Genomic DNA, 24,442 nt, shown 5'->3' on the forward strand with positions numbered 1-24,442 from the left:
AGGATCTCAAAACTTGTGGGAGCATTCAATCTCTTACTGCTGCAGTCAAAGGTTCCTACCTGCTTCAAGAGGGCATCAATCATACCAGTGCCCAAGAAGAGCAGGGTGAACTGCCTCAAATGACCATCACCCAGTGACACTCATATTGATTGTCACGAAGTGCTTTGAGAGGTTGGTCATGGCTAGAATCAACTCCTGGCTAAACAAGGACCTGAACCCACTTCAATTTGCCCATCACCACAATAACTCTACAGTCAGTGTAATCTCACTGGCTCATGAACTTGGATCACCTGAACAAAAGTAACACCTACTTTTACCAGACAGCTGTTTATTGATTACAACTCAGTATTCAACACAATCATACCCCCATTTCTAATCAACAAGCTCCAACACCTGGGGCTCTGTACCTCCTTCTACAACTGGATCCTTGACTTCCTCAGCAGGTGACAGCTGTGTGGATTGGAAATACCATCTCCTCCCACTGACAGTCAACACGAGCACACCTCAAGGATGCATGCTGAACTCACTGCTCTACTCTCTACACCCACGAGTTTGTGGCTAATCACAGCTCAAATGCCATCTATAAATATACTGACAACACAACTACTGTTAGCAGAATTGCAGATGGTGATGAAGAGGCAGACATGAATGAGATAAATCACCTAGTTGAGTGGGGCACTCAACTTCACTAAGAATTGGTAGTGGACCAGGACGGGGAAGTCGAGGGAACACGCACCAATCTTCATTGAGGGATCAGAAGTGGGAAGGGTGAGCAGTTTCAAGTTCCTGGGTAGCAACATCTCTGAAGATGTATCCTGGGGCCAACATATAGATGCAATTACAACGAAGGCATGACAGTGGCTGTATTTCATTAGCAGTTTGAGGAGAATTAGTATGTCACTCATAAATTTCTACAGATGTACAACAGAGAGCATTCTAACTTATTGCATCACCATCTGGTATGGAGGGGCCACTGCACAGGATTGGAAAATGCGGCAGGAAGTTGTAAACTCAGCCAGCTCTCTCATGGGCAATACCTCTCTAGCATCAAGGACACCTTAAAAAGATGGTGTCTGAAAAAGGGAGCCTCCATCATTAAAGACTCCCATCACCCAAAACATCCCCTCATCATTACTACCATCAAGGCGGAGGTGCAAGGAGAGGGAGAGAGAGAGAGAGAGGGGGGGGGAGGGGGAGAGGGAGAGGGGGAGAGAGAGAGACAGACAGACAGACACACTTCAGTAACAGCTTCTTTCCCTCTGCCACAGAATTTCTGAATGGACAATGAATCCATGAACACGACCTCATTATTTTTTTCCCTCTCTTTTTGCACTAATTTAATTTTTAATATACTGCTTATTGTAATTTATAGTTTATTTTATTAAGTATTGCAACACACTGCCACTGAAAAAAAACAAATTTCACAACATATGCCAGTAATATTAAAGCCAGTTCTGATTCTGAAAGGTGAGAAGTTTAAGGGAAACTCCACTCAGAGGGATGTGAGAGTGTGCCAGTACAAGTGGTGCATGGGAGCTCGATTTCAAGGTTTAAGAGAAGTTTGGATAGGCACATGGATGGTAGGGATATGAAGGGCTATGTTCCCGGTACAGGTTGATGGAAGAGGGCAGTTGAAATGGTTCATCATGGACTAGATGGGCTAAAGGGCCTGTTTCTATGCTGTACTTTCCTACGACTACAACTCAGAGGGTAACAGACCTTTGGAGTCTTTTTTTACTTTTGCGGGTTTAACAGACTCAGTCATAATATTCATTCAAAACACCAATCACAATTCTGGACATTAAGGAAATCGAGGAACTGTGCTGGAAAATGTCTGAGGTGGAAAACCAGTCATGTTCTTGACAAATGGTGGAGCAGACAGCATGGACTGGATGGCCAACTCCTGCACCTACTTCATGCTTATGATCCCATTGAATGTGAGAGAGAATTACCATGATAAACAGTAACACTGAAAGCCAGCAGGAATAGATGAGGCTATCTGTGATGCTCTTTCCAATATCATAGCTGCCAACAATGGTCTCAAGTGTTGAATAGCCCCTAGCTCCACAGCTCAGCTATTGTACAGTAATGACTCCTGCACAATAACTGTTACAGTATAGAAACAACTCATCCATGCCAACCAAGTTACCTACTTGAAGTAGTCCCATTTACCTGTGTTTGGCCCTAAACTCTTTCTATCCATGCTCCTGTTTAAATGTCTTCTAGATGTTGTAATTGTACCTGCCTCTATAGATTCCTCTGGCAGATCAAGCTCTGTATGGAAATGTTACCCTTTTAAAACTCTCCCCTCTCACCTTAAACCTTTGGCCTCTAGTTTTAGACTCCCTGAATCTGGAAAGACTGAGCATTCACCTTATGATTTTAGAATCTTCCGCAGGGTTATGCCCCGGCCTCCTGCACCTTGGGCAGGAGGTCCAGCCTGTCCAGCCATTCAGGAAGGCAATGCTAATCGTTGATGAGACCCTGTTGGACAGACCATGCTTCTTTGAGTATCAGCACTCAGTGCCCCCTTTGCGGTGAGCTCCTGACCTCAGCTGTCTTTAAATACGGACTGGCTGATTGACCCTCGAAGAGATGGAAGAACATATCTCCAGCCATATCATCATACTCATAGATAAAGCTGAACCAAAACAATCTGAATGCTAGGGACCAAATATAAAGACAAAATTCTGATAAAATTCAGAAGATCAAGAGGGGAAATAGAGTTAATACTCCAGACTTATGAATAAATAGATTAACAGTGTTTGAGACAATTCATAGACTAACTGCGAGAAAAAGAACAAACAGATAACAGTGAGGGGAAAGAGCTGGACAGTAAGTAACTAAATGGTAATGCAGGATGAAGGGGAATGGCATGGCTGGAAATGGAGTTGAAGAATTTCAGAAAGGAACGTTTGGATATTTGGCAAATTGGAAGGCTTGCTGCAACCCTGTCATGTGGTACACCTGAGGGATCCAGATCACCTTGTTGGGTGAGCACAGAGGGGATTTCCCATCGCATCACTCCTCACTCTCCTACACACCTCCACAGTTCCAATGCAAGGGGATTGCACTCTCCAAGAACGAGCAGCTGAAGATCTAACAGCATGACTGGAAACCAGAGACAGCCACTCTCCCACTCTCACACAACCCAATTTAGAACAAACATGGTTCAAAATTTAACATTAAAGCATGCCAATCTTGCTCCAATGGCTTTGAGTGTTCACTTCTACTGTATAAAGCCACAATGAGTGACTTCAATGGCAGAGAGAAATGAAAGAAGTTCCATTGATTATCTGCTCCATGTGGCCATCCAATGCCTTAGGCTGGTCAGTGAACAATTGAGAATTATGGAAATTTACACCAGAAACATGCCTACAATATGCATCACACAAGTTTCCTTGGCTCACCAGCATTTTTTACTTTCTTTATCAGTCGTGCCTTTAATTTTTTCTTAAAACCTTGAGTTATTTGAACATTCCTCAGTAATATATTCTACATTCTTCGTAGAGACAACCAAACCTTTCCAAAGTACCCTTGTTGCTGTGCAAGAGCTTACCAAAACACAGGGCTGTCTCCATCGTCCTTGACTCGGTAGTAGTCCTGGTGCTCAGGGATTGCTTTTGCCAGCCCAAAGTCCCCAATCTTTACCACATTCTCGTTTTCCACCAGCACGTTTCTTGCAGCCAGGTCACGATGCACATAACGCTGGGACTGTAGGTAGGACATGCCCTGAATGGTAGCACAAAGAGCAGGAGTCATGGACTTGACTACCTGGGTCAACCTATAAAAAAACTCTGCTTCATGAAGCAATCTCTCTTCAAGGAACTACTGTCCTTACACTTCTGGTATCACAATATGCTTATGGCTGCTGATGGCTGGAAGCACAGAAAAGCTTACCACAAAGACTTCAAATTTTACTGGCGTTCCTTCATCATCAACCCAACTGCACTGCAGAAGGACCTTCACCATGAGCTGTGGGCTGAGAGCTCTGGGCTGTGGCTCATCCCTGACCTGAGGGCACTTGTTGATTGGCAAGAAATGCTGGCTTTACCAAAATCTGCCACTTTCCAAAAATGATATATCAGCTGGGGTTACCCACCAAAAATTCTGTGGAATTATTTGCTAAAACTACAGAAATGAAGACCAAGCTTAAGCTTATTGTTCTAGGCATATATACTTGGGATTTAAATGTCATGAAGTAACATTCCTCAGCAGCAGCACAATACATTACAACTTAATATAGTAATACACACAAAATGCTGGAAGAACTCCACAGATCAGGCAGCATCTATGAAAAAGAGTAAATAGTCAGCATTTCAGGCTGGGAAGGGTCCAGCACTTTGTGCGTACTACTTTAATTTCCAGCATCTGCATATTTTCTCTTGTTTGTGATAACTTAATATAGACTTAACATAAATTACAGATAGCTAATGTAATAAACACAAATAAATATAACAATATTAGTGAAAATTGAGAGAAAAAGAAATATACTTTGAGATAGTGTTCGTGTTTTTCAGGTCTTTTCAAGAACCTGATTGTAGTGAGAAGAAATTTATTAAAGATGCTTGTTAACTTGATTACCATCTACGGTCTGTACAGATCTGCTCTGGATAAGTAACTGTGCAAAGAAAACACACAAATAAGTATTGTCTTACCTGACAAATCTGCTGTGCAAACAATAGAAGCTGCCCAAGTCCCACGTTGTGCTTCGGGAGGTAGTCCCGCAAACTGCCCAGCGGCAGATATTCCATGATCAGCTGTACAATCTGCCCTCCTAAGAAAATAATAATATTTGTTAAAGGCTGACAGTTGTGCACTCACCCCTGCTGAGATTCTGACAACAGTACAAATATAAGAATGCATTGTTACAGGTAAGTGGAGAACAAGATCATCTCCATCAATCAATTCTTTGGCTGTGATGACAGCAGCAGTTTCCCAGGGCTTTGATTTTCTTATGGAAACACAAATATCATGAAACACTGCTCAGAAAGGCTTGAGCCCTCATCTGTCAAGACACAGAGAAGGAACTCATTCAATATCGATTATTGTACTGGGAACACATGAATACACTTTTACCCTCACAAACTCAAACCATCTCCTGGTGCGTTCCACTTTGTCTGTGATCACCAGCTGCATTTCAGCTTGTCAGGAAATACCAGGTCTCATCCCAGCACTAGAGAGACATTCTGTAATGATCAATAAACTAGTTGTTTGAAATCAAATGACCTTCCTTGGTGTATCAGGGTTGGGTGTGTCTGCACCCATGCAACTCCCTACCCCTGCCACTCCTCTGCTACCTGTCCCTCATCATTCCTGACATCCTTTGCTCCGATTTAGAAACTCACTCTTTGCTCTACATTCACAAATACATTATTGTTCAAAAGTCTTAGGCACCCTAGATATATGCTTATATATGCCTAAGACTTTTGCATAGTACTGTACATCAGAGAAACTAGGGGAGGCAGATGTACTTCTTTCTCAACAGCCTTTTTTTGGATCTTGAAATTTCTTTCTAAAGTTTGGTTATAAGCTTTTTCAACAACCTTACCAAAAATCTGTCGAGGCAGAGACAGTCAGCCAATTTTGTTGAAGTTTCCAACAACTGTAGCATTTAAAAAAAAAATTCAATTCTAATTTTGCCCCATCTTCTTGCAGTGACTTGATCTCCAGTCTGTACATATCCCATAGCCAAGGTCCTTCAACTTGCTCACAGTAACTGCCTTCCTCTGGAAATTCACTTCTTATTAACGTCTGTTTCTAATTTTTAAAGACTTGTAAATAAGCAGGAAGAAGCCACTCAAACTGTTTTATAAGCTCATCCAACTGCAAGCTCTTCCCTGTACCCCAAAATACCCAACACCTTATCAAAGAATGATCTATCTCCGCCCTAAAACTCAAACTCTGCTTGCACCACCTCTCAAGGAAAACCACGAAGATTCATGACCCCTGGTGAAACATCTCTGACTCAAATAATAGTAACCTATTTGCTCCAGATCTTCCTTAGAAGAGGCAAAAATCGCTCCAAATCCACCTTGTCAAGACCTGTAAGGATACTGCTGAATCAAATTCCCTCTCATTTTTCTAAATACCAGGAAATAACAGCCCAGCCTGTTCAATTGTTCTTCAGAGAACAACCCACCCATTGCAGGAACCTGCCCATGCAAGGCAGGAGTCCACAGAACTGTTTCCAGTGAATTAACCTCCCTCTTTAAACAGTACTTCAGAAATGGTCTCACTAATGCCATATATGACTGAAGTACAACCTCCTCACTTTTGGATTCAACTCCCTAACAAAACAACGCAACATTACTATTTTCACAATTGCTGTACCAACACAGTAAATTTTTGTGAGACATGAATGAAAGCACCTAAATTTCTCCGTATTGCAGAACCCTGCAACATTTAAATAATACCGCTTCTTTATTTTTCCTGACAAAATATTCAAATTGTCAGATCTTTGCACTCATTGGGTATATTCATATTCCTTTATCATCTCCCCACATCCTCTTCACTACATTGCTTTAGAAACCATTAGTGAGATTGCTTCTGGAGCATGAATGGTTTAAAGAGATGTTAACACACATAATGCAGTTTAATAGTATCATAGAATGGGCAAGTTTGAAGAAAAATTGGACCTTATTAACTATAAAATGCTGTGAATCCAGCTTCTGTGATGCATTACCCAGTGATATCATGCCAACCAGGAAAACTCTTTTCTAACCATGGTAATTTGTCAAGCTTGTTTTATTTCCAATTACTCTTCCACATCTTTATTTAAGGTCACCTCTGCCCCACCTTCTTACTTAGTTATTCCTGTCCTCCTGAGATCACAAAGTAGAATCAGGAGTGGACCACCCAGCCCTCAAGCGTGCCCTCCAATATGATCACATCTGATCCATCCCAGGCTTCATCATTTGTATTCCAGTTCCCCACAGCCCCCAATCCCCTCACCTTTACCTCCTCTTTAAACATCTCCAATGGCCTAACCTCCACAACCCTTTGGGTTAGAGAATTCCAGAGATTCGCCATCCTCTGTGGAATCAGCTGCCACAGGAAGTGGTTGAAATACAAACAATAACAACATTTAAAAGACACATGAACAGGAAAGGGATATTTGCCAAATATGACTAGCTTAGATCAGCATCTTGAATGAGCTGGGCCAAAGAACCTGTTTCCATGCTGTCTTACTTTATGACTCTCCAAGCCTGCCCCTCAATGAGCTGTATATCATCCTTGCTTACTGCTCAGTATCACCAAAAACAAAAGGAGCCAGTCACTTCATTTGCCAAGATGAGACCAGCCTCATCGTACTGAGTGCAGTTTAGATGTACTTCCTGACCATCTAAATATCCTATTTCACTGTCAGACATCGTAGGACCTAATAGGAAATGGCAGGTACTGCACAAGTTCTCTCTACTTTTACTTGGCTGCCAGAGGAACTACAAGAGTCCTCACTCATGCCATGGCAAAGCACAGCACAGTTATTTCTTAAACTAGATTTTCCCTGCACTGTAGGCACTAACAGAAAAACGGTTCCGTAGTGGAACCAGCGATAAGAGAAAAGCATCTATCAATGCTTCTTACGTTACCTTGTTCACTGCTGCTCCCTTTGTACTTGACGATGTTATCATGGTAGAGTGTTTTCAGAATTTCAATCTCTCGGGTCCAGCTCATACGGAGTTCTTCACTGCAATCTGACTTCAGCGATTTCACCGCCACCACTTCCCCTGTGCCATCATTAAATGGGTCATAGATGTACAGACCCACCTTGCCAAAGTGGCCCTGAAATGAAGTCAATAATTTACATCACTATGTTTCCTCATCATTCTCTGCACCACCACTCCCCAGCACCCGGCACTTTCTACTGTCGGAACTGCCCATTCTTCCTGAGAGCTGAAAGGCATACCGTCAAAGTATTAGTTTAAAGTAAAAAGTGGGTTGTCAGTCGAGGCCACCAACACTCACAAACCCAGGGATGCACGAAGAGTAACACTGTAGCAGCCTTTACTGATGATCAAGGGTACAAATCTGTAACCACTCCAGCTCAGAGGCTGAAACCAATAGAAGTTCCCTTAACATAACCATAACCTTGACCATATTGAGACAGGCCACTTACAAAAGGCTCTGCATCGTCTGCTCAGATAATGGGGGGGGGGTAACCAGCTCTCAGCTGTTTCAGCATCAATTCAGAGCACGGGGAGAGATCATCATCATCATTCCAAACTTATTGCTGCTGTTTTGAACAACTGTCTCCTTATGAAGTCCTCACACTGTGGGGCACCAACATGGAACAAAAATATGATCTTCAGGACAAAGATGAAACCAAGTCACCCTATTGAGAGGATGATCCAAGGGATTTCTGAATTCACTCTCATCAACACTACGCTTAATGCTGTCACTGGGTATGACCTCATTTCCTGCATTGGTATTCCCCTTTCAGCAAATGCACACTTCACATACAAGCAGAGCCTGTGCAGATGTCACACTGAAACAAGGGACTGATTGCAGAACCACTCTGTTCAGTGAGTAGGTATCGCATAACAGATCTAATCACACAAATACTCAATATTTAGCACAGGAATTTAACAGGCAATCCAGCAGGGAGGATAAAGGTACAAAGAACCTCACCTCTCCAAGATCTCGGACTTTCTTCAAGTAGCGTTTCTGGAAGACGGTGGGGTCAGAGACTGTAGGCACAGAGTTTTCACATGAAATATCTGGATCTAGGACAAAACAGGTGACAGAACGTTAGAACTTGAGAGCAGCAAGGCTGTTGGTGGTCCATGAGTAAAACATACCTCAACTCACCTTTCCAACACTTCACACTCTCCTCCACCTTCAATACACAAAATCCCAAGACCTGAAGTTGCCCAGTCTGAGCTTGACCTAAACCTCAATAAACTCCTTTCATATTCATTCCCACAAATCTTTACAGCAGTCCACAGTTCACCATACATTGTCCAGGAAATGGGTACAGAACACAGATAGAACAGTACGGCACAGTACAGGCACTGCAGCCCACTGTTGTGTTGACCTTTAAATCTACTCCAAGATCAACCCTTCCCTCTCACATAAACCTCCACTTTTCTTACATTCTTGTGCCTATATAAGAGTCTCTAAAATGTCTCTATTGTATTCTCATTTAAGGACGTTTTTTAATCTTGTTATTTCATGCTCATTATTTATTGCTGTTTATTTATATTTGCATTTGCAGTTTGTTGTCCATTGATCCTGTTTACAGTTATTGTTCTATAGGTTAGCTAAGTATGCCTGCAGAAGAAGAATCTCAGGATTGTATGTGGTGACATGTACATCTTCTTTAATCCTTTTCACTCCCTATGGAGCATAGGGCCTCAACAAAAGTCCTCCACTTCCTGCGATCTCTAGCAGATGTTTTTTCAGTCTCCCAAGTTTGGCTGGCAGCTTTCAGTTCATCCAAAAGCCTACACCTCCAGGTTTGCTTTGGGCGACCTCTTCTTCTCTTCCCTTGTGGATTCCATTCGAGTGATTGTCGAGTGACATTCGACTGGCTCTTCCTCAAGGATGTGGCCGACCCATCTCCACTTCCTCCTCCTCATCTGGAATACAATGGGCTCATGGTTTGCTCTCTTCCATAGGTCTAGGTTTGACACTCTGTCATACCACTTGAGGCGGAGGATCTGCCGGAGGCATTTGTTGAGAAAGGTCTGGATTTTGTTGCAGCTGGTGTTAGTGATTCTCCATGTTTCGGATCCATATAGCAGGATGGCTTTCACATTGGAACTGAATATACGGGGCTTAGTTTTGATAGAGATGGCCATAGATCTCCAAACAGGTTGCAGGGTTGTGAAGGCATGGTGGACTTTTCCGATCCTTGCTCTGATGTCCTCATCTGTACCTTCTGATTTACTAATTTTGCTTCCGAGGTAGGTGAATTTGTCTACATCTTCAACTATTTGTCCTTCAATCCGTAATGGCTCCTCTTGTCTGTTATTAATGCGCAGAACTTTGGTCTTCTCCTGACTGATCTTAAGGCCTACTCGCTGTGAGGTCTCTCCCAAGGAATCTACTTTCTTCTGCATATCTTGAAGCTGGTGTGAGAGAAGAGCGAGATCATCTGCAAATGCCAGGTCTTCCAATTTCCCTGTTAACGTCCACTGGATGCCTCTCTCTGAGCCAGCATAGGCTATTCTTGTAGCCCAGTCGAGTACCACAAGAAAAAGTAGAGACGACAGCAGGCATCCCTGTCTGACTCCAGTAGTGACCAGAAACTCTTCGGACAGTCTCCCATCGTGGATGACCCTGCATGAGAAGCCATCATAAAGCTGCTTGATGATATTCTCCATCTCTTCCGGTACACCATAGTGTCATAAGATGCTCCACATCGGACATGTACATACTTTGATAATAAATTTTACTTTGACTTTCTATCAGCCTCTACCACCACCTCCAGCAATACGTTCCACATACTTACCACTCGGCGTTAAAAACAAACTACCTCAGATATCCCCTTATACTTTCCTCCAATCACCTTAAAATTATGCCTCTTGTATTAGCCATTTCCACCCTGGGAGTGCCTGTCCACTCTATCCACATCTCTTATCATCTTATACACCTCTAATAAGCATCAAGTATCAACTATCACATAACTATAATCGCAAAAAGTGAGTCAACCGAACAGGAGCCATTCTAGATTCCTAATTTTTTTAAATCCCAACTTTAAGGACTCACTGTTCATTCGAGTAACTAATATCTAACTAGCAACAACAATGTAGTCCTTTACAATGGCAGTATTGTGGCGACCCACTTTCTGCGCAGGCAAACTGGCTCACAAATAGGCAGTGCGCGGGGGGAGACTTTGGTAATGCACCTCTGACGTCATTTCCGCCCAGAGAGGGTGGGCGCTAGGGATTTAAATGCCAGCATCGTGAGGTTTGAATAAACTAGTCTCGAAACGACTTACCGACTGCGTGTCATTATTTCAGCACTGGTGTAGCACATCGCCACATTGGTGACCCCGACGGTCCAAATGGGATTTGGACCAAAGTTGACCGGCTCTTCATCTGTTCACGCAGTTTCGCTACAACTGCCGACTTTCTGGATGCTGCAACCACTCGTGTGGTTTAGCCAAGCATAAGCCCAGTTCCAGATTTGGCAGATATTCTCTGATTCCATGCATTACTACCACGTGGTGAAAGCCCTTGACCAGGAGATGGCCGCCCAGGTTGTGGATTTTATACAGTCGCCCCCGGAAGAAGGCAAATATGAAGCAGTCAAAGCGCTGCTCATTGGGACCTTTGGCCTCTCACAGCGTGAGTGAGCTGCCCGCCTGCTTCACCTGGACGGTTTGGGAGACAGACTGCCGTCAGCATTGATGAACGAGATGTGGTCCCTGGCTGACGGACACAAGCCCTGCCTCATGTTCGAGCAAGCGTTCCTAGAGCGACTGCCCGAGGACATACACCAGCTGCTGGCAAACACAGATTTCAGCGACCCCCCTCCCCCCCACCCCCGGAAGGTGGCGGCCCGGGCAGACGTGCTGTGGAAAGCCAAGAGGGAGAGCGTGGCTTCCATCCGTCAGATTACCAGACCAGGCCCGGCAGGGGGGCGCACACAACACAGAGGCAGGAGTGAGGAGGCCAGTGAGCAGTGGTGTTTCCACCACCAGCCCGCCGTTGTCGTCCGCCCCGCAAGGGCCAGCTGCCGCTAATGACCATGGCGGCTGGCCACCAGGTCAGCCTCTTGTACGTCTGGGACAAACAGTCAGGAAGCCGCTTCTTGGTCCACACCGGTGCGGAGATCAGTGTCTTGCCCCCGACAGGGTACGACACCCACAACAGGAAGCCAGGACCCACTCTGAGGGCTGCAAACGGCAGCACGATACGGACCTACGGCACCCGCACAGTGCAGCTGCAGTTCGGTGCCAACTGGTTCACATTGGACTTCACACTGGTTGCGGTGGCCCAACCACTCCTGGGGGCGGACTTCTTGCAAGCTCACAGCCTGCTGGTCGACTTGCAAGGGAAAAGACTGGTACTTGCCGAGACTTTCCAGACATTCTCCCTGGGTGAAGCCAAGTTGCCGGCTCCACATCTGGACTCCATCACACTGTCGGACAACAAATTCACCAGAATCCTGGCAGACTTTCCATCAATTCTGGCACCGCAGTTCATGGCAGCCCAGACACGGGGTACAGCACCACATCCCGACCCAGTGACCACCCCTCCACACCCGCGCACAAAGGCTCCCCCCCCCGGAAAAGCTCCGCCTGGCGAAGGAGGAGTTCAAGAGGATGGAGGAATTGGGGATCGTACGGAAGTCTGACAGCCCATGGGCCTCCCCTCTGCACATGGTGCCCAAAGCAGCCGGGGGTTGGAGACCATGCGGTGACTACCGCAGACAGAACGAGGCTACCACTCCAGACCGCTACCCCGTGTCGCACATACAGGACTTTGCAGCAAACCTGCACGGGGCAAGAATCTTTTCCAAAGTAGACCTCATCCGGGGATACTATCAAATCCCGGTGCACCCTGAAGACATCCCCAAAACAGCACTCATCATCCCGTTTGGCCTGTTCGAGTTCCTCTGAATGCCGTTCGGCCTGAAGAATGTCGCACAGATGTTCCAGCAGCTGATGGATGTGGTGGGACGCGACCTGGACTTTGCGTTCATCTATTTGGACGACATCCTTATAGCCAGAAGTTGTCATCAGGAGCATCTGTCCCACCTCCGCCAGCTCGACTCCCGCCTGAGTGATTTCGGCCTCACGATCAACTTGGCCAAATGCCAGTTCTGTCTCGATACCATCGACTTCCTGGGCCACAGGATTACCAAAGTCAGGGCAACACCTCTGCCCGCCAAGGTAGACGCAATCCGCCACTTTGCCCGGCCCAACACAGTCAAAGGCCTGCAGGTGTTCGTCAGTATAGTGAACTTCTACCACCGTTTCCTCCCCTCAGCAGCCCGTATCAAGCGCCCTTTGTACACCCGGATGTTGGGTAAAGGCAAGGACATTACTTGGGACGAGGAGGCCGTGGCCACTTTTGTGAAAGGAAGCCTTGGCAGATGCCGCAATGCTGGTGCACCCCAGAATGGACGATCCGACCACCCTCATGGTGGACGCATCCGACACAGCAGTTGGTGGGGTGCTGGAGCAACTCATCGAGGGGCGCTGGCTACCCTTGGCGTTCTTCAGCAAGCACCTACGACCACCCGAACTCAAGTATAGTGCTTTCGATCGGGAGCTGTTGACACTCTATCTGGCAATCCGGCATTTCAGGTACTTCTTAGAAGGCAGGCTGTTCACCGTGTTCACGAACCACAAACCGTTGACCTCCACGTTCACGAAGGTGTCCGATCCCTGGTTGGCTCGCCAGCAGCGACATCTGTCCTATATCTCCGAGTACACAACGGACATCCAGCATGTCTCGGGAAAGGACAACGTCGTGGTGGACACACTCTCCAGACCAGCTATCCAGGCACTGGTGGAGGTGCAGCAGGCAGACGACGAGATGCCCAGCTACAGGACCGCAGTCTCGGGTTTGCAGCTGCAGGACTTTCTTGTAGGCCCAGGTGAGAGGACCTTCCTGTGCGACATGGCTACCGGCCAACCTCGACCCATCATCCCGGCAGCCTGGAGGCGGTGAGTTTTCGACTCCGTACATGGTTTGGTGCACCCATCTATCAGGACAACCGTCCGACTGGTCTCCAGCAAGTTTGCGTGGCACGGACTTCGCAAGCAGGTCAGTGAATGGGCCAGAACTTGCATGCAGTACCAAACAGCCAAGGTGCAGTAGCACACTAAAGCCCCGCCGCAGCAGTTCGACCCCACCCACCGGAGGTTCGACCACATTCATGTGGATATCGTAGGCCCCCTACCAGTGTCCCGAGGAGCACGGTACCTCCTAACTATGGTAGACCGGTTCACAAAGTGGCCAGAGGCGGTCCCGCTCACCGACACATCTGCCGATTCCTGCGCCCAAGCACTGATTGCAACCTGGGTAGCACGCTTCGGGGTACCGGCCCACATTACCTCAGACAGAGGCGCCCAGTTCACCTCCAGCCTGTGGTAGGCTGTGGCCAGCCTGTTGGGAACGCAGCTGCACCAACCAACTGCCTACCACCCACAGTTGAACGGACTAGTGGAATGCTGCCACCGTCACTTGAAGTCGGCTCTCATGGCCCGCCTGAGAGGACCTAACTGGGTGGACGAGCTTCCCTGGGTCCTGCTTGGAATTCGTACAGTGCCCAAAGAGGATATGCATGCCTCGTCGGGACAATATTTTGTTTTTTTTTAATTCCAAAAAATTCCAAGCAGTCTCCTTCAAAGGACTTCATTGTGAAGAACTTCTTGGAATAAGTCCTGCATTTTCTGTGCCTGTCTAGTTTTGGAGGAGGAACTGGAGAACTGATGAAGTTCATGTCCTCTCATGAATAAATGCAGGAAAAGGTGGTGATCACCGAGCCGTTCAGCCCTCATACTGCTAGGAACCCTTACTTTGGGATCAGACTTCCCATCTCAAGTCAAGTCAAGTCACTTTTCATTGTCATTTTGACCATAACTGCTGGTACCGTACACAGTAAAAATGAGACCACGTTTTTCAGGACCATGGTGCTACATGAAACAGTACAAAAACTACACTCGACTGCAGACCTACCCAGGACTGCATAAAGCAGTCCCAACAAAGGCACACAGAGGAAGCAGGAATGGGGGAAAGAGTACATACTTTGTTGTTGCAACAGTGTGAGCTCCCGCAGTATTGTCCTGAATGATGGCCGCTGGTTTGGCTCATAGCTGTGGCACAGGCTGTTCAGGTCTGCAAGTTCCTTACAGGATGGTTCCGGAAGATTTCCCTTCATCTCATAAAACCTCTCTTTCTGTAACAGGATTGAAAAAAGACATTACACACAATCTGGCACAATGTTCACAGCAGCTCAGTATGCCCTCAGTCATCGCTGGAGCAGAAAGCTGCGACTCCAAACTCCATGCCAGACTCGAAAACAAAAATGTACACTGATGCTCCCAGGCAGAACTGAAGGAATGTAGCCCCACCACAAATTCAGGCCTTTTTCTACTGAATACTAAAGCAAGTACCAGAAAAAGTACAGCGATACAATGAAGGATCCCACCCACTTAGCTTATAGATAGTTTGTCCCACTTCCTTCATGGAAGAGACTAGGCAGCATTCGTGGCATGACCACTGGACTCTAAATAGTTAATTCCCCCAAGCCATCAGGCTGATCTACACCTCGACCCACTAACCCACCACCACTACATCCATGAGAGACACTGCTCTCCACAGCTCCTCAGCACACTTAATACCCCCCAAGCACTGCCACTTCATGCTTACACACCGCACCTCATATCTACACTGACAAGGTTACTGTCCTTTTGGTTTTTTTTAATATGCCCTATTGATACCTAGAAGGGTTTCTCTTGCTAAGTGTCACTTATGTTCAGATACTCCTGCATAAAATCAGCCTATAAGATAATTTTATATTCAGTTGTATGAAACAGTTTGTGAACCTTTTGCAATTACTTGGTCTTCTGCATTAATTACTTATAAAATATGTTCTGATCTCCATCTAAGTCACAATAATAGACAATCACAATCTGCCTAAACTAACAACACACAAACAATTGTACTTTTCATCAAGACTGAGTACACCATTTAAACAATCACAGTCTAGGTTCAAAAAAGTATGTGAACCTCTCGAGTAATGCCTTTTATAAAAACTATTTGGAGTCAGGTGTTCAAATCAATGAGATGAGATTGGAGGTGTGGGTTGTAGAGGTGCCCTGCCCCATTTAAAACACACACAAAGTCAGGTTACTGACACAGCCTGCTCTTCTCAAGAAAGACCTGTTTATGTGCACCATGCTGCAATCAAAACAACTTTTAGAAGAGTAATTGTAGAGGTGCATAAAGCTGGAAAAGGCTATAAAAGCATTTCTAAAGACCTGAGTGTTCATCAGTCCACAGTAAGAGAAATTGTCTACAAATGAAGGAAATTCAGTACTGTTGCTACTCGCCTTGGGAGTGGGTGTCCTGCAAAGATCACAAAAAGACCACAAGGAGATGCTGAAGGAGGTGAAAAACAACTTGAGGGTAACACCTAAAGATCTGCAGAAATCTCTAAAACTTGCTGAAGTCTCTATTCTTGTGTCCACTACAAGGTACAAATTGAACAAGAATGGTGTTCCTGGAAGGACACCATGGAGGAAACCACTGCTTTCCAAAAAGCATTGCTGCACTTCTCAAGTTTGCAAAATACCACCTGGATGTTCTACAGCGCTTCTGGGACAATGTTCTGTGGACAGATGAGACAGAAGTCGAACTTTTTGACAGAAATGGACACCGCTATGCTCAGAGGAAAAAGGGCACTGCACTCCAACACGGATGTTTTATCCCCAACTGTGAAGCATAGTGGAAGGAGCATGGTGGTTTGAGGCTGCTTTACTGTCTCAGGGCTTGGACAGCTTGCAACTGTTGAGAGGACAATTAATTCAGAATTGTTACCAAGACATTTTACAGGAGAATATCAGGTTAGCAATCCATCACCTGAAGCTTAAGAGAAGTTGGATGATGCAACAAGACAATGATCCAAAACACAAGAGTAATTCAACAGCAAAATGATTTAAAAAGATGAAAATTATTGTTTTGGAATGGCCAAGTCAGAGTTCAGACCTTAAGCCACTTGAGATGTTGTGGCATGACCTGAAAAGAGCTGTTCATGCAAGGTATCCCAGAAATATTGATGAACTGAAATGGTTTTGTCTGGAGGAATACTCTAAAATTCCTTCTCGTCATTGTACAAGTCTGATCACAGGAAACATTTGGTGGAGGTTATTGCTGCTAAAAGGAGGTTCACATACTTTTTCCAGCCTGGAATGTGAATGATTAAACAATGTGTTCAATGAAGATATGTAAAGTACAATTGTTTTGTGCAATTAAGTTTAGGCAGATTATGTCTGTTTATTATTGTGACTTAGATGAAGTGAAGATCACACCACATTTTGTGAATAATACAGAAAACCAGGTAATTGCAAAGAGTTCAAAGATTTTTCTTGCAACTGTATACACTTACTTTAATTCAGTATTTTTCTACATTATCATGTATTGCTGTGTACTGCTGCCGCAAAATTAACAAGTTTCATAACATATGCCGGTGATATTACACCTGATTGTGATTCTGAATAACTTTCCAATTTGACACTCGGAGACAGGAGGGGAAATTAAAATCATCTGAAACAATGATGTAACAAATGAACATGTGGAGTGAGAAGAAGCAAGGTCATGTAGATCATTTTAAAAAGATGAAGTGATGTTCTTCCGGGTTACATTGGGTCTTTCTGGAGCAGTGGAGGAAGCTGAAGAGAGAAATCAGAGTGAGAATGAGATGGAGAATTAACGTAACTGGAGCTCGGGCTGCTCTATCAGCCTGAACGGGTGTGTTCTGCAAATCCTTCTGTAGTTGGGTTCTCCATTGTGGAGAGGCAAATCTTAGCAAAAAGTGCAAAACACCAAACCCGAGTTAGTGCAAGAGAATTGCTGCTTTCCCTGAAAGGACTGTTCGGGTCCCTGAATGATGGAAAGAGAGAAAAGGGCCAAGTATTGCATCTTCTGTGGTTGCATGGGATAGTAAGGAGATTATTCAGTGACAATGGAAAAGATAATCTGAGAATTGTAAAAAGATCTAGAATGCTCTGAAGAGAAGATATATCTGGTACTCAAAGTCCAATGGAGGACAGGAAGAAAGAAAGATCTGTTGGATGTGTCCAATAAGGTGGAAGGGGAACCCTATCCTTGTTCTGGATGGGAAGGAGGAAGTGAGACAAGATAAAGACCAGACACAATTGACAGCCCAAAGATAAAGTAATGTAAGTATCAGACATTCTTAAAGATACCTGTTTCCAGTCCACAAGGGTGGACTTGAGCTTCCTGTTTCCTGTCACTTTAATTCCCTATCCCATTCTCACTGTAATCTGTGTCTCCATCCTCTTAATGCTCCACTGATGTCTAAGGCAAACTCTAGGAAAGAATATTCCTTTCTTGTCCTACTATGTTACAGCCATGAGAATTAATACTGAATTTAATAATTTCAGGTATTTTCTCCCTAGTAGATGTATCCTTCTAGTTAAGTTTATTTTACAATTCTGTCACTAACTGCTGGTTTTAAGGTAATCAGTACCTTGACAAAATAGTGATTACTTTAAAGTCTGGATGTTATCACAGACATTACTTCTGTTTTTAAAAATCAGTGTGCAATCACAGACAACAAAGTGAACATTCTCTAACATAACTAGCTCTGTTCTGACTTGACCTGTTGAATTACAGAAGAGAGGCAAAGGTTTTTAAGCACAAAATTCCTCAATCTTAAACCCAATAAACCCTAGTCCTCAAGGTTCACACAGTCTGGGTTGGGAAATGCACGGTCAATGGCTGGGACAAGGTTGTCAGGCAGCCCTCCCAACCAGACAGTGGTATGTAGCAGACCCAAAGGGAACTCAAACAAAACCGGAGAAAATAAAGAAGTTTGAACTCAAGCATACCAAATGTCTTGCTAAACAAACTGGCCTCAAAGATATTTAAACAGGAACTAATAAGATTCCACCTTGGTCAACAGAGTTCTTGATGGAATTGAGTACTTCACATTTTGGGGTAACTATTTTAACCTGAAAAATCGCTTCCCAAAATGCTTTCAAGATTAGGAGTGTGGGAAAACTCAAAACTCTACACCAAGTCTAACAAGTTTTGAGTTAAACATGTACATTCAGGGATACAGACCAAGGAAGGTGGACACAGTTAGCTTGCAAGTCAGCCACGATATGATGAATAATGAAAGTAATTTGTGAAGAATGGTGACATTCAATTTGTTCACAACCGGGACCACAGGCACCTTTGTAGATAAGGCCAGAAATTAAATCCATCAATTCTTCTTGTTTCCCCTCCCTCCTACAATGTATAGCACTCAAACACTCAGCCTTGGTATTGATCGTCTAATGCTGGCTTTCTAATCTTGGCAGCATTCCTCAAATGCTCCCCAGCTCATTCTCTCCGCCTCACCAGAAAGTACTGGCTTTCTCACACTGAAGACCTTCAGCCCATGAGCCCTGTGCCTGTCATCTGATGCAATGTCCAGCTTTGCCCTTACAAACTTTTCCTTTTAGCTCAGTGGGGTGGTGGGGGGGGGGGGGGCGTGAGAAGAACACTTGCAATTGCCTTCCAGAAGTTTCTATGGAATCTGCTTCCAGCACCCTTCCTGGTGGCATGACAAATGAGATGAACAATTTTCCCTCTCATTCTTTTCCTAAAAAGTATTAAATCCACAACTTCAGGTTACAGGCCCAACTTGTCAACTAGAATACATTCTTCACACCCACTTCGACAAAACTACCAATAATTTTGCTACCATTCTATTCAGAATTATTATTACCAGCATATCCCATGAAATTTGTTAACTTTACAACAGCAGTACAATGAAATACGATAAATAAATATAGAGGAAAAACTAAGTTACATTTTTTATATATATATTGTAGTTAAAATAAGTAGTGCAAAATAACAGAAATAAAAAAAGTAGTGAGTTCCTGCTGAAGGGTTTTGGCCCGAAAAGTCAACTGTACTCTTTTCCTAGATGCTGCCTGGCCTGCTGAGTTTCTCCAGCATTTTATGCGTGCTGCTCAGATTTCCAGCATCTGCAGATTTTCTCTTTTGTGAAAAGTAGTGAGGTTGTGTTCATGAGTTCAAAGTCCATTTCAAAATAGGATGGCAGAGGACTTTCAATATTACTTAAAGCTTCTCCACCCAATAGTAAACAAATTCAACTCCTCTCATCTCCCAGAGTTTTTAAGCAAGATGTAGCTCTTACCTGGCCTATTCACAAGACTAGGGCTTTCATTATGGCCAGTTATCTAACCACGGGACAGCAGTAAGATGAGAAAAGTGTGGCTATAACTTAGACAGCCCTTTTGCTCACTTTCATTCAAGACTCACTGGATCGTTATCTAATGTAGAAGCTCAGATTGGCTCTTCCTTATTCTCCCTTGTCCAACATGCCATCCAGTTTGAATTGTCCAACTGGACTTGATGGTTGTTGACACAAGTGACGCATCTCACTGTATGTGTCTCCGTACTTAAAGGTAATCTTAAATCTTTTGCGGGTCAGCCCTATCACTGCCCTCCATACCACATCCCACATGAATATTGCAGTTTACCTCTGACAGAGTTCGTTCCTTCAAAGGAACTTCCCCACTGCAACAGATCTCCAGCACTGTTGTTCCAAAGCTCCACTTGTCAGCACCCAGGCTTAACTTGTTAACATTCTGGACACACTCTGGGGCAATCCAAGGTATTCGCTCCACCCGCTCTAGAAAATCAAGGGTTAGCACAGATTATAGATTTCTCCAAACACTAAGAATCCTTTGTTGCTCAATCCAAACAATATAAAGAATAGGGAAGGGGAGTGCGTGGAAATGGAAGTGAGCAGGTAGTGGTACCCTCACTGTGTTTGTGAGCTTCCCATCTACCTGGCCACACCACTTACATAATTTACACTGTCAGTATAAAATTCCTTCAATGAAACAAAATGTTCTAACATGGCTCACAAGGGAGTGATCAAATAAAACTTGACACCAAGCCACAGAGAAAGATATCAGGGTCAAGGGGATTAATTAATGTTAAAGTCTGCTTCCAAAGTGGCACAAAAAGGCAGAGAGAGCAAGGAGTTAGATGGAAGGGATTTGAGAATAGCAAGATTTTAAAAGGAAATTGCTCGAACATGAGGCTGAAAAGATATAGTAAGCTGCTCTGTGCCAAGTTCTCATGTTTCCTGTACAGACTTAGCATTAAGTAGAGATGGGTGGAAAGGTCTAGACTATAGCAAGTAGGGAGAAGGCATAGTCACCACAAGCCATAACATCCACTAAGCTACAGGTGGCATTTGTTCATATTCATCTGGCTCATTCCCCTCGAGGCCAGTGGTGATCAGGGGTTCTGATGTTTCTATCATTCATTCTTTCGGGTTTCTTGTTTCGCGGGTTCCTCAGGTTGTATGCTGTATACATTCTCTGATATTAAATTGATGAGAGATCAATAACCACTATCCCAAGTGTAGACCATGGACTGACCTTCTCGAGAAAGCACCGTGATGCTGATGCCTGGGTCGCTGACTTTGATAAAGGGGCTATTGCTCTCCTCCAGCCCTTTCCTTGCGACGAGGACATTCTTGCAGCAAATATTACCGTGCACCATGTTTTTGTCCTCCTGAAGGTTTTAAAAGACATAAGAAATATCACTGGTTAGGGTTTTGGCACACAGACTATGGCCTCAGGACAACAGGATTTTATGAGAAATTAGAAACAAAAAACTTTCTGCCATCCTGGCCTTGATGCTGATGTGTCACTTCATGCACAAACACAGGAAACTGAGTACCGACAGAGGCAGCATCACAATCTGATCCTGAAGCCTGACCTTGCGCTCTCCCATTGTCCACTCAAAAGCAGTTTCATTTGAAATCTTTTCCCATCTCAAACCTGGGAATGGAGACTAATTCGAAAAGCTAAATACCACAGAGTCAAAAACATTAATTCTATTTACCAGGACTATACCAGCGCTGATCCAGAGAATTAAGCCCCATGGAATCCATGGAGACTTCTTAAACTGGATTCAAAATTGGCTTGATCATGGAAGACAAGGTAAAGGTGAAGAGTTATTTTGCTGGCTGGAGGCCTGTGACCAGTGGTATTCTGCAGGGATCAGAGCTGGGACTTTTCTTGTTTGTGATATGTAAATGATTTGGGTGACAATGTAGATGGACTGATAATCAAGTTTGCAAATTGGCACAAAAATGGCAGAATTATGGATAGTGAAGAGGGTTGTCAAAGATACAGCAGGATTTAGACTAGATGAAAGCATGCAGAGAAATGGCAAATGAGTTTAATCTGGACTTGTGCAAGGTGTCACACTTTGGGAGGTCAAATGCTAAAGGACAGTATACAGCAAATGGTAGGACCCTTAAGAGCACTGATAGACAGAGGGTTTCGGGGTACAAGTCATAATTTCCCTAAAGAGATAATACAAGTAGATGGGATGGTAAAGACAACATACTCTAATTTTGCCTTCATCGTTTAGGGAATTGAGTGTAAAAGTCAGGAAATCTGCTACACACCTGTAAAAGACTTACAGCTGTATGAAACTAAGTCTAAGCCATATTTGCAGTACTGTGTGCAGTTCTGGTCGTGGCATTACAGGAAGGGTTTGGAGACATTGGAGAAGATGCAGAATAAGTTTACCAGATGTCTCCTGGATTAGACAGTATTAGCTACGAGAAGAAGTTGGACAAACTTGGATCATTTTCTCTAGGTCCTTGGAGGTTGATAAAAATACAGCCAATCCTGACAGGCAGACCACCAGAGTCTTTATCCCAGAGTGGAAATGTAAAACACTAGAGGGCAGAGATTTAAATTGAGAGAGGAAAACTCCACTGGATATTTCTGAGGCTACACAGGAAGTGGTAGGTACCTCGAATGTGCTGCCAGAGGAGGTGGTGAAAACAGATATGATAGCAATATTTAAGAGGCTATCATGAACAGGTTAGGGATGGAGGGATATGGACCAAGTGGGATTAGTTTAAATTGATGGTTAATGTAGATATTGTGGGCCAAAAGGCATGTTCCTGTGTTGTACTGCTCTATGTTCGTTATGTTCTGCGGTATCTTTTGCACTTCCGCATTGAGATATTGGGGGGAAAACAACCAAGCAATCTACAGGGTATATTTACATGGGAATTTAACACACCACCCAGAAACATGAATGTTTCACTGAACACTCTGAGAAGCAGTTATGAGTTATTATAACATTGTGTAACGAAGCTCTGTGCAGTTCTAGTGTTTGCTGCTGATTTTTAAATCAGCACTTCACTATTCTTACATAATCATTGGAGGCAGTTGAAAGAAAATTTAGTGACTAGAGATAGGCGCCACAGGTTGTTTTCATCAATAAAGACAGAATTATTCAAACTTCCACCAATTTTTAAAAAATTAAGTTGCAATGATTAGTTAAAGAAAGCTCAAACAAAGATGAGCTTTATTTGTCGCAAGTACATTAGAGGATGGCACTGAGATTCCAGATCTGTGATTTATGGATTATACTGTAGTTTACTTGGAAAATTTTTCAGTTTTATGTTTTTATATTCTGTATATCGCCCATTCTTTCTTGTTGCCATTTGTGCTATTTCTTTGTTTTTGCACTCAGGGGTGGGGTTTAAGCTTCGATGTTCTTGTTGCTACTTGTGCGATTTGTTTGTTTTCTTTTGTATGGGGGGGTTTGGGGGTTTGATGTTCTTATTGCTGTTGGCGCGAGTTGTTTGTTTTTGTGTGCAGAGCTTTGATGTTCTTGTTGCTGTTCGCAAGATTTGGGGGTTTTTTTGCGCACGGGGGGTGGGATTGCACGATGTTTTTTTGCACCTGGCGGAGGGGTTTGATGTTCCAGTTGCCGTTTGTGCAATTTGCTTTTTTTCCCCGCATGTGGTTGGTGGGGATATGCTTTTCTTTGAATGGCTTCCATGGTTTTCTTTGTTTCATGGCTATCCAGAGAAGATGGACCTCAGTTGAATACTGCATACATACTTTGACAATAAATGTACCTGGAACCTTGAAAATGCATGAATGACTAACATAACTATGCTGGGAGCAACCTGGCAGTGCTGCCACATTTCCCATTGCCAACAAAGCATGCCAACAACTTATTAACCCTAACTGTACATCTTTCAAATGTGGGAGGAAACTCGAGCCTAAATAAAACCCATGTGGTCACAAGAAGAGCATACAAACTCCTTACGAACAGCAAGAGGATTGAACCCCAATCTGCCATCACTAGTGCTGTAAATCGATGTGCTCCCTGCTATGTTGCCATGTCACAAAACAAAATAAATTCAAATCTACTGAGAGAACTTCTCCGGGGAGTTAATTAAATGCTGATGCGTACCAGATAACTCAGTGCACTGGCAAGCTGCTGAATGACAGTCAGACTCCATCCTGGGCTCATTTTCCCTTTCTCCTTTCGCATCATGACATCCAGTGGTCCGAATTCCACATATTCTTCCACAATTATATCTGCAACAGAGGACAATGGTTATCACCCCGCACCAAGACATTGAGGCAGACTGGGAGAGTGAGATGGAGGGATGAAGCAAGAAGCAGAGGATGGCGAGACAGCAATTAGAGGGAAACAGTGGAGGGGGAAGGAAGTGAACAGACTGAGATGGGGTAGAGAGGAGGGTGAGAAACAGGGATAAAGAACCAAAGAGAAGGTACTAGCCACACCATGTATAAGACATAACACTTACATTCTTGCTCTCCCCAACTTTTAACCATCATCTTACATCCTTTTACCCCACCCTCAATTTTCCCTCTTCTCCCCCACCAGATTAATCTTCCTCTATCTTTTCACCTATTCAT

The 24,442-nt window shown here is 44.2% G+C and overlaps 1 protein-coding gene across 1 annotated transcript in view; it reads right to left on the reverse strand.

The window, feature by feature from the left end:
• The window catches only part of tyk2 (tyrosine kinase 2), a 170,228-nt gene that overhangs the window by 11,688 nt on the left and 134,098 nt on the right, over nucleotides 1–24,442 (reverse strand). The window contains exons 14-21 of the mRNA XM_059992311.1: nucleotides 23,970–24,097; nucleotides 21,113–21,248; nucleotides 20,201–20,352; nucleotides 14,709–14,859; nucleotides 8,632–8,726; nucleotides 7,593–7,785; nucleotides 4,659–4,777; nucleotides 3,560–3,732 (exon numbers count right to left, since the gene is read on the reverse strand). Of these exons, the coding sequence (XP_059848294.1) occupies nucleotides 3,560–3,732; nucleotides 4,659–4,777; nucleotides 7,593–7,785; nucleotides 8,632–8,726; nucleotides 14,709–14,859; nucleotides 20,201–20,352; nucleotides 21,113–21,248; nucleotides 23,970–24,097 (1,147 nt within the window). The remainder of the gene's footprint in view (nucleotides 1–3,559; nucleotides 3,733–4,658; nucleotides 4,778–7,592; nucleotides 7,786–8,631; nucleotides 8,727–14,708; nucleotides 14,860–20,200; nucleotides 20,353–21,112; nucleotides 21,249–23,969; nucleotides 24,098–24,442) is intronic.

The sequence above is a fragment of the Hypanus sabinus genome, chromosome 16 (assembly GCF_030144855.1).
Source record: "Hypanus sabinus isolate sHypSab1 chromosome 16, sHypSab1.hap1, whole genome shotgun sequence".
Taxonomy (NCBI): Eukaryota; Metazoa; Chordata; class Chondrichthyes; order Myliobatiformes; family Dasyatidae; genus Hypanus; species Hypanus sabinus.